We start from the raw sequence: 10,003 nt of genomic DNA, 5'->3' as shown, positions 1-10,003 counted from the left end.
AACATACAAACATTTGCTTAAATTTGCAGTAGGCCTATACACAAAAAGCACAGCTTATGCTGGTGATATTTTGTTTGTTTTGCAGGTATTCAGTCATAAAACAAACTAGACAAATTGCATTTTTGACTTGATGATGATACTCAGTGGACCAACCAACAGACTGACACTTCGTAGAGCATCCTTAGAGCAACCTTGTAGTTAAAATGATCAGAATCAGGTTTGAAAGTCCAAAATGTGTATTGTGTGTTTAATTTTAGAACGTATTGTTGAGGTGTCCACCAAGAATGTCCAAGACACACTACACCCTAAAAACATATCTCTCTATTTTGCTGTTAAAATAATTGATACACAAATTGATTAATCGATTTATTGAAATTATGGATTAAAAAAAATACGTGCAACAAGGTGAAACTGTAGTTTTGGCATACTGCAGATGAACTTTGATGCTATTTAACGCCTCTACGCCTGAGGAGACCCTAAAAAGTGTTAAGGCATCATCTTGTGGTTTGAGCATCTGGCTGACTCTCAGGTCATGTCCACACTACTCCATTTCCATTTTAAAACTCATATGTTTTGCTATGTTTACACTGAGCATCCACACTACGCCAGAGTTTTCGAGCACTGAAAACGGAGGAGTTTAAAAACGCTCCCGAGGACGGAAAAGTTTGAAAACTCCGGGGTTGCGTCTTCATGTAGACGGTCGAAAACGGATAAGTTTGGAAACGATGACGCCCTCACCTCTGTTCACTACATGATTGCTTCTTAGCAGTCATGACGTGTCCTTCCCTGATTCGTCACGCCCATATCACGTGACCCTTTCCCGGAAGATCAAAAGCAAGAACATTGATTATCGATCGACTACCAGGTTAATTCAACATGGACAACTGATTACAGGAGTTGCTGACCTTGTTGTCTTTAGTAGCAGCTGTTGTTCAGTTAAAGTGCACAACTTTTGTGAAATCCACACACATAAACTATAATGGAAGAAAACATGAACTGCTCTCCAGTAAGAGAGAGACTTCAGTCACCAGTAGGGTGGGTGGGTGGGGGGCTTTTGACATTGTTTAGATATGAGCAGATCTTCCAAGAAAAGAAGAAAAACAAGAATTTTGTACCTAACAAATATAAACAGGAACAGTTTTAACCAATGTGCTAATAATGTGCTAACATTATCTAACAACATTGATAATGCTGATAGCGGATGTTCCCTTTCAGCCTTTGTTTAAGGCCTCCATGGCTACATTACAAGGAAACGGTTCTATCGAATGGATATGCAAAATATTCACTGAACTTGTATTTCTTTTTGTTTAAAGCTGCGATGATTTAAGGAATTACTTGGTAGAGGATCGTTGCACTGTGTGAACTCCAGTGGCAGAGCAGCACCCTTTGAGCCTGTGGGCAATGTAGTTTGGGGCTGTGAGCATCCTGACCCACGACATCTCAGTACATCTCAGGGTTCTAACTTGTAACCCTACTGTTGCACCGTAGTTTTGTCAAATTGCCCAAAGGCACGAGGATGAGCACCTCGAAGTCAGTCTGCCCAAATGTCTGCATGTTTCCAAAAGCAAGCACTTGAGAACACTATGGCCCGGTAGAGAGGGGCACAGCGCTATACAGCACAAAGTAGCTGGTAGCTGCTTGTATCCTGACTCATCCTCTCTGTGACACAGCACTGTCATGGAGCAAACAGAGGAGGCCTTTGTGTCTCAGATTACAATGCACGCACAGAAGAGACTATGAGCGCGACCTACATACTGTATGATATGATAAGCACAGCAGTGTTTCTGTAAAAACATCTAGGCCCACGCTTCAATTCATAATAATACTATTTGTATTTAATGAGACCCACTCAATGAAGTACTATTAATACGCCTCCAGAAAGTCTTAAATATTCTGCAGTCTGCGCTAAACTGTACAATAAATTGCACAATAATTCAACTGTGCAATTCTCTGTCATTAAAACTGCATCTACACTGTTCCTTTTTGTTATTTAATAGTCATTATTTATATTTTCTTATGCTTCTATGTAAGAACAATGATGTACCAACTTCCCCTGTGGATCAATAAAGTATTTCTGATTCTTAAGAACTAATCTACATAACAATGTATGGTATGCATACTGTGCTAGGCTGGGTAGGTCCATGAAAAGCTTATATAAAGCCTGTACTAAGGCACAGAGGTCCATAATACTTGGGGGGAAAGCTTTGTCTGAGCTGCAGCCTATAACGGGGAGTCTGACAGGTTAAAAGACTGCATTGAGACGGGAGGAGAGCTCTTCTGGTCTATAGAGGTGTGGTGTAAAGCACATCCACAGTAAAATAATTCATCAGTTCATCAAATCCGTCTACTGCATTGGCACGTCATTATCACACCAGATCAATACCATTATATCTATCAGGGCACTGCAGGGCTCTTTTTGGGCGCCCGCCTTGGAAATCGTCTTAAAGACATCGGCCTACTATTCGCTGTGTTCAATGTTCCTCAGTGTGTCTATGATTTTCTTGACTTTGACATACCTCCACAGAAATTTGTAACCGTCTCTATAAAAAAATGTTACCGCCCGGGGGATTCAATCATGCACAATCGAGGCCAAGAATGCAGCCTTTCATTCCAAACAAACTGTACATCACCTCATTACCACAAATCCAGGCAGAGAGAGGTGAACGAACACGTGAAGTGAGCTGCTGTTGTGCTTAGCTAGAATGAGAAACTGTAGACTCGTTGGCTTAGAGGCACATGACAGAAAATCATGGTCGTAGCCACGCCAGTCACGTCCAGCTGTGTTGCGACAGTTTCCGTTAGCGAAGCGTCTGCTATACTGGACCATTGTATTCACTTAGTCAGCCACGTGGACTGTGGCTAACTAGCAGTCAGATTATAGTAACGCTACTGTTTTAGAATTGATCACATCTAAATATGTTCCGTTTATTGACAGAAGTAAATGTTTCACTCTGCTCCTCAGACGCCACCGCTAGGCTGTGAATCGCGGAATAAAATCTGTCGTCAGTGCCGCATTTCTCTTCCGCCATCATGAGGGAAGTAGGCCAACGTCTACAGATTAGACGATAGTCACACGTTCCAGATGAATGTGATTGACAGGCAGATTAGACCAATGGTGGACAAGTATTTGACTATTTGATTGGTTTAAATTTGTGTCTGTAAATGACGCTTGTGCAAACCAGCCAATAGACGTTCGAGTTGAGACGTAATGGGCGGGTCTTGCGTTTCTATAAAGACGAGAGTCGAGCCGTTGAGCACGCACATAAAGAAAGGCGAAGTCGTTCATTGAAAGAGCCAGAACTCTACCTCCGGAAAGAAAAATGAGGGAAATTGTACATCTTCAAGCCGGCCAATGCGGAAACCAGATTGGTGCAAAGGTTAGTAAAACCGTATTTACCGTGTGAGTTCAGAATTGAGTGGTTTTGTTTAAAAACGCCGTGTTCCTTGTTCTAGGAGCCCTTGCTTTGTGTTTATCGCGTCCCAGAAACCACACCCTGGGAATATCGATGTGTCCTACTCCTGAAGATTGCCATTGAAAGTTAATTTTAAACCAATTTCTCGCTGGGTCTTCTTTAGGGCCGCAATCTGTCGAAGTATATACGAATAAAAACAATTTGAACTCATTTTTGGCTTTTCTAAACAATTTCCTGTTATGCCATTTTTAGTAGCAAATACGTAAACCATCGAGCTAAATTCAGATAATACTAACGTGATTTACGTTGACGAATTAACTTAAGCGTAAAATCACAATTTTTCGGTCGGTTAAGGTAATCTACTGCAGTGCGAAAAAAGGAAGCGAGCTTTTCCGATGAAAAGAGAACTGCATCGAACCGTAAAGTTTTATTACAGAAATGTACAATTGTGTAAATGAAACGTCGGGTCCCACCTTTTGTTCGAGGATGATTTAGTAACGGTTGCCGGCTCATTGAGGCCTTCTTGGCGATGTCGTTTTGACTGCGCCCGGCTTTTTTGCCTCAAGTAGGCGGTCTTGGCGGTTAGTGACGTAGTAGGCATTTTCAAATTCATAAACGTTGAGTCGCAGCCAATAGGGGGCCGGGCTGCGCGCGCCGAAGCCAGCACGGCGGGAAATGCAGCTTTCACTTAAAATGGCTGTACGTCGCTCAGTGACGGGTTAACGGCTAACAAAGGTTTACGTTCTTTCTTACAGTTTTGGGAGGTGATCAGTGATGAGCACGGCATTGACCCAACTGGAACATACCATGGTGACAGTGACCTGCAGCTGGACAGGATCAATGTCTACTACAATGAAGCATCAGGTATGTTTTAAAGCTGCCCTCATTTTGAATAGCATTATCTAGACTTTTTGTGTGTATTCCCTTACCTCTGACTGCTTTTCTTTTAAAGCTGCCCTCATTTTGAATAGCATTATCTAGACTTTTTGTGTGTATTCCCTCACCTCTGACTGCTTTTCTTTTTAAGGTGGTAAATATGTGCCCCGTGCTGTGCTGGTTGATCTGGAGCCAGGCACCATGGACTCCGTGAGGTCTGGACCGTTCGGCCAGATCTTTAGACCAGACAACTTTGTCTTCGGTAAAAAAAAAAAAATTGTCTTAAAAGTTTAATGCTTATGACCCAGAGTGTTTGGTGCTTAACCTTTTTCTTTTTCTCTTTTTTTTTTAAATTATCTTACAGGCCAGAGTGGTGCTGGCAACAACTGGGCCAAGGGTCACTACACAGAGGGTGCAGAGCTGGTGGACTCTGTCCTGGATGTGGTGAGGAAGGAGGCAGAGAGCTGTGACTGCCTTCAGGGCTTCCAGCTCACGCACTCCTTGGGTGGCGGTACTGGCTCTGGTATGGGCACCCTGCTCATCAGCAAAATCCGCGAAGAGTACCCCGACCGCATCATGAACACCTTCAGCGTGGTGCCTTCCCCCAAAGTATCAGACACAGTTGTTGAGCCCTACAACGCAACATTATCAGTCCACCAGCTTGTAGAAAACACAGACGAGACCTATTGCATTGACAACGAGGCCCTGTATGACATCTGTTTCCGTACCCTCAAACTTACAACCCCCTCATATGGAGACCTCAACCACTTGGTCTCTGCCACCATGAGCGGCGTCACCACCTGCCTCCGGTTCCCTGGGCAGCTCAACGCTGACCTGCGAAAGCTCGCTGTCAACATGGTGCCATTCCCCCGCCTGCACTTCTTCATGCCAGGCTTTGCTCCCCTCACAAGCCGAGGTAGCCAGCAGTACAGGTCTCTCACCGTGCCAGAGCTCACCCAGCAGATGTTTGACGCCAAGAACATGATGGCTGCCTGCGATCCACGTCACGGCCGCTACCTGACAGTGGCTGCCATCTTCCGTGGCCGAATGTCCATGAAGGAGGTTGATGAGCAGATGCTGAATGTGCAGAACAAGAACAGCAGCTACTTTGTTGAATGGATCCCCAACAACGTCAAGACTGCAGTCTGTGACATTCCTCCCCGTGGCCTCAAGATGGCTGCCACCTTCATCGGCAACAGCACAGCCATCCAGGAGCTGTTCAAGCGCATCTCTGAGCAGTTCACAGCCATGTTCAGGCGCAAGGCTTTCCTCCACTGGTACACCGGCGAGGGCATGGATGAGATGGAGTTCACCGAGGCAGAGAGCAACATGAACGACCTGGTGTCTGAATACCAGCAGTACCAGGACGCCACTGCTGAGGAGGAGGGAGAGTTTGATGAGGAGGGTGAGGAGGAGCTGGCCTAAATGTATCTCTTCCAAAGCTCTGCTGTCAGAACATTACATCTCACTGCAATGATCTGACAAGTTCTTTCCAGTTTTCAGTGTTCTGTCTGCTGTCAATGTTAATAAAAGTTCTTCTGCTTATTTGAATCTGCCTTCCTGGTTATTAATGACTTGGTGTATGATCTTTACTGACTGGATGGTAAACCGGTTTAGATGATGGTAGTTGAGGGTTAGTCTTAGCAGATGCACCACAGTGTAGCTATTTTAAATTTTTCATAAAACAAATGAGTGCAAATTAATCATTTGACCCATACAATAAATCAGCCTAACATGTCAATGAGGATCATCTATTCTAAATGTTTTTGCCATGAATGGTCTGGAGTTAAAGCTGGCCAAATAAATATGTTAAGTGGCTCTCAAGTGTATTGCTTCATACATGCAGTATGTTCCAGTCTGCTCTGTAAATGAACTGACTTCATGTGTACTTGGTCCTGAACAGATTAGTTCATAACACCAGATCAAAGTTCATATACTGCATCACAAACATTCAGTGTGTGCCATAACATGCTGTTGATCAGCAGCCACCACAGGTTTGTACATGAACATAAGTATGCTGTCAATGTGAATTATACAGATTTTAATCATCTGTCATTTACTGATACATTTCTACAGAATTCAGATGCACTGCAGACATTTTCATGTCAGAAAGCTCTCTGAGGTGTTCTGATTGTGGTCCCTAGGTGGCAGTGTTGGCTAAGCCATTCTTTTCCACAGGCAGTAGGTGAGGATGCTTATGGCCAAAGCCAGCAGTGTCCAACAGCACACCTTCTTCACCTGGCCTTCCAAGCCCTGCTTCTCTCCAAAGCGTAACACAAAACCACTCTGTTGAGAACAAATGAGATGATTAGATGACACGTTTCAGTTCAAAGGACACACCAGTAGATTTTGGGGAGGTCGGTTCCTCACTACAGCTAGAGAGTTCTCATATCCTTTAGGGAAGAAAAGTCTAACCCTACTTTTATTGCATGCGTTGTCCCTGATGGATACTCTGGGGATCAAAGGTAATCCAGCTCTGGCAACGTTACAAACTACTAATGTCCAAATGTGGGGGGATGTGACCAGAACAAACCTGCTATAACCACTGATCCTAAGAGGGCCGTGGACAAATATGGAAAGAGGAATTGTTTGTGTGCAATCCTGAACTTCACAAACTGGATTTGTCAAAATGAACAGAGCGGAAATGGTGTTTAAGGAAGCACGAGGAGGTGAATTTACTAGTCAGCAGAAATACACACAGCGCAGCCTGTGGAAACAGTTGTATCATGTCCTTTGACACGTTGGTGGAGTTTTGCCAATTCTGATAAAATGTCTTCAGTGAGACTTGAGTTTCCTCTGCTTGGCATGCAGACAACAATTAGCAGATGGTCTGCTTTACAACTAGGGCCATGGGAAGCACAAAGAAGTGGGCTTTCACCAGGCTCTGATGAAAGATGCTACCAAGTTGCATTATGGGAAGTGTAGGAGACAAAATGAAAAAAAAAAAAAAAAAGTATTCTGTCACATGCCTCTGACATTTTTGGCAGTGCAACCTAAATCTCTGCCCCCTTAAAAGAACTGTGTTTCACTGTTTGACATGATGGAGCAGGGTTGCAGGGTTTTCGGTTACTTACCTAAAAATCTATAAAGTAAAATGGCATAATGGTTGCACATGGTTAAGTTCTGTGGGTGCTATATGAAGTATCTCACCCATCCTCCCTTGTCTCGTATCTCAGGGCAGATGACGCTCTCCACATAGGCCCCCACGCGGTCCTTCAGCTGTGGCAGGACCACCAACATGTCCCTCTCATGGCAATGCAGAGCCATCTGGCCGGCAAGCACATACACCGATAACACCGCGCTCCAGGCCAGGTCCCTGCGCCGCCCCCCAGGGACAGGGGCGAAGAAGTGCTCGTCCAGGATGCTCACGAGCGTGGGGCAGGCCGTGTCCTCCGTCACGTCCTGGAAGACACGCGGCCAGCGCCTGAAGAAGATGGGGAAGCGGGTGAGGAGCTCGTCTCCGGCGTGGCGCAGGGCTGCGGTGCAGGCTGTAGGGGCGGGACCCATGGAGCCATCCGCCCCCCCCGAGGTTACATAGTCTATGTAGTCATGGGCCATCAGAAAAGCCTCTCTCACCAGCAGGTCAGGACTGTTCAGGCCCAGTCTGGCCCCCGGATCCTCTGACTGACACATGGTCGCTTCAATAGCCACCGAGATGGATTGTCAGTAGGACACAGACAACAGCACCATTGCCAAGCAGCATAACTCTTCAGCCTCTGACGCTGGTGTGGGGATGCTGTAAATGTGAAATAAATACAAACAATCACAGTATAGAGAAGAGGGGAATAAACATGCATACTGCAACAAGGAAATCAATTATTCATAACTCACCTCGTCCTCAACATACACCGGTAAAAAAGAAGGTGAAAGAGTGTTGAGGTCCAGAGAAGTGTGTCTGTATGTGTTGCAGTCAGAGTGGTCACCCAGTCCCCTGGCTAAATATAGAGCCTCGTTGGAAACTGACACTGATCTCCAACCTCGTATGCACAATCATGGCCACCCTGACACACAGCCCCATTCCAGCACAAGAGGAATGGCTGAACAGCACACAGAAGAAACAGGTTAGCTCCATTACACTCCAGTGTATGATGTTGATCTGTTACAGCTTCCTGTGAGGTATTAATATCATGTACGTGAAGAATGCACAGGAATATGACTGTGACTTCTTTTCTGTTTCATTTGATTCATTGTGTTTGTTTTTTCATCATTCAGCTGATGCCGCACTTCTAATCTGATCTTGTGAGCTGGAAACAAAAATCATCATTTTGCTGACACGGCACCTGATGAGTTTATTCTCTGGAATAATTTCACTGGGAGTCTTTTAAACAACTTGGGATGTAAATGAGGTTTTAAAGGAGCAGCCCACCCGTAGTAAAAACTTTCTCTCACTTCCTGTTAGGCAGAAATGTTTGGGTTTTATTTGTCCTGCTAGAGATGTCTGTTTAAGTTTTTGTTGGACATTTTTTTGTGTATTTAAGGGCTGTAGTCAACTACCACCTCTATTTATACTAGTGGAAATGATCATACAGACAATTTACAGCAATATGAATCATAGAATAATAAGACAATATTACAAAAATGAAATTAGGAGGCCAAGTCAGCAGAGTAATTACAACTTAGTTGCGCACAGGACATAAAGCTTTGCGTGCTTTCCCTGGTAATGACATTTTGGGGTAGCCCAACCGGAGAGAGGGCAACAATAACTACTGGTAAATAAGTCACGGCATCACACGCATGCATGCTTGCATGCATGTGTGTGATGGTTATTTACTGTTAGCTATTGTCAGGAATGTCACACTGACATGACTTATATTGCGCTCCAGACAACTCGGAACTGGAACATTTCCGACCTACTAGGAAAATCCATTTCCCCATCACACAGCAATGGATGCTCCAAGTAAACGGTAGTCTATGCCTTTTCTACTTACACTGAACTTCCCTTCAATCCTGTACATTTTCAAATAAAATATCATTTTTCAATGCTGTGTGTGCTACAAACAAAATCCCCTTGTATGTGTGTGGAGGCAGGAATCTAGAGACAGGTCTTCAAAGAGTGAACAAAAAAAAAAATACGTTCTTTCTCTTATTAACCGATCCTTTAAAAGTGCAGCCAGACTTGTCTTTCACCACAAGGGAGCAGTAATGTATTACTGGAGACACACTACCTCTGTGTGTGTGTGTGTGTGTGTGTGTGTGTGTGTGTGTGTGTGTGTGTGTGTGTGTGTGTGTGTGTGTCTCATAACCACTTGTTTACAATGAACCACATGCTCACCAGTAATCTTACCTCTATAAACTATAGATGAGGAACCGTTGTAATCTACTAAAACTGTGAGAACTGTGCCATGGACTGACACTCAGGCACACATGACCAAACCTTCACTGTCCTTTAAGTGTTTACTCTCCCTTTATGAAATGGCTTCATGCGTCATATAGGGATTAATCAGCTGCTCTGCGTATGGCATTTATGTACGTTGTTAATATATTGATTTATAGCGGAGCGAAGACATGATCAAGTGGTACCATTAGCAGCTCTGTGTTCTCTGGCCATCTGGTGCAGCATACATTGTGAATGTGCATGGGAGGGAAGATAACCCTAACCATCCAGAGAGATCCCTACCCACCCATCCCTGCACACACACACACACACACACACACACACACCTTTCCATGTACTATCAGTGTGTGTGTGTATGTGCGTGTGCGTGTGTGTGTGT

The 10,003-nt window shown here is 44.4% G+C and overlaps 2 protein-coding genes across 2 annotated transcripts; one reads left to right on the top strand and one right to left on the bottom strand.

Moving 5' to 3' along the window:
* Nucleotides 1-3,253: 3,253 nt before the first annotated feature.
* On the top strand, nt 3,254-5,840 carry tubb2b (tubulin, beta 2b). Its single transcript, XM_068703277.1, has 4 exons — nt 3,254-3,377; nt 4,169-4,277; nt 4,441-4,551; nt 4,654-5,840. Exons 1-4 carry the CDS (start codon nt 3,321-3,323, stop codon nt 5,712-5,714), a joined length of 1,338 nt encoding a protein of 445 aa, XP_068559378.1. The 5' UTR covers nt 3,254-3,320; the 3' UTR covers nt 5,715-5,840.
* Nucleotides 5,841-6,315: 475 nt separating this feature from the next.
* bcl2l16 (BCL2 like 16) lies at nt 6,316-8,203 on the bottom strand. Its single transcript, XM_068703908.1, has 3 exons — nt 8,121-8,203; nt 7,440-8,025; nt 6,316-6,575 (listed from the first exon to the last, which is right to left on the bottom strand). The coding sequence occupies exons 2-3, from the start codon at nt 7,920-7,922 to the stop codon at nt 6,447-6,449; spliced, it is 612 nt and encodes a 203-aa protein (XP_068560009.1). The 5' UTR covers nt 7,923-8,025; nt 8,121-8,203; the 3' UTR covers nt 6,316-6,446.
* Between the last annotated feature and the right edge of the window lie 1,800 nt (nt 8,204-10,003).

Source organism: Cebidichthys violaceus, unplaced genomic scaffold (assembly GCF_023349555.1).
Source record: "Cebidichthys violaceus isolate CVI_PGR_0920_01 unplaced genomic scaffold, fCebVio1.0.p SCAF_9, whole genome shotgun sequence".
Taxonomy (NCBI): domain Eukaryota; kingdom Metazoa; phylum Chordata; class Actinopteri; order Perciformes; family Stichaeidae; genus Cebidichthys; species Cebidichthys violaceus.
Note: the sequence above shows the minus strand (reverse complement) of the source record. Positions and strands in the feature narration are given on the sequence as shown.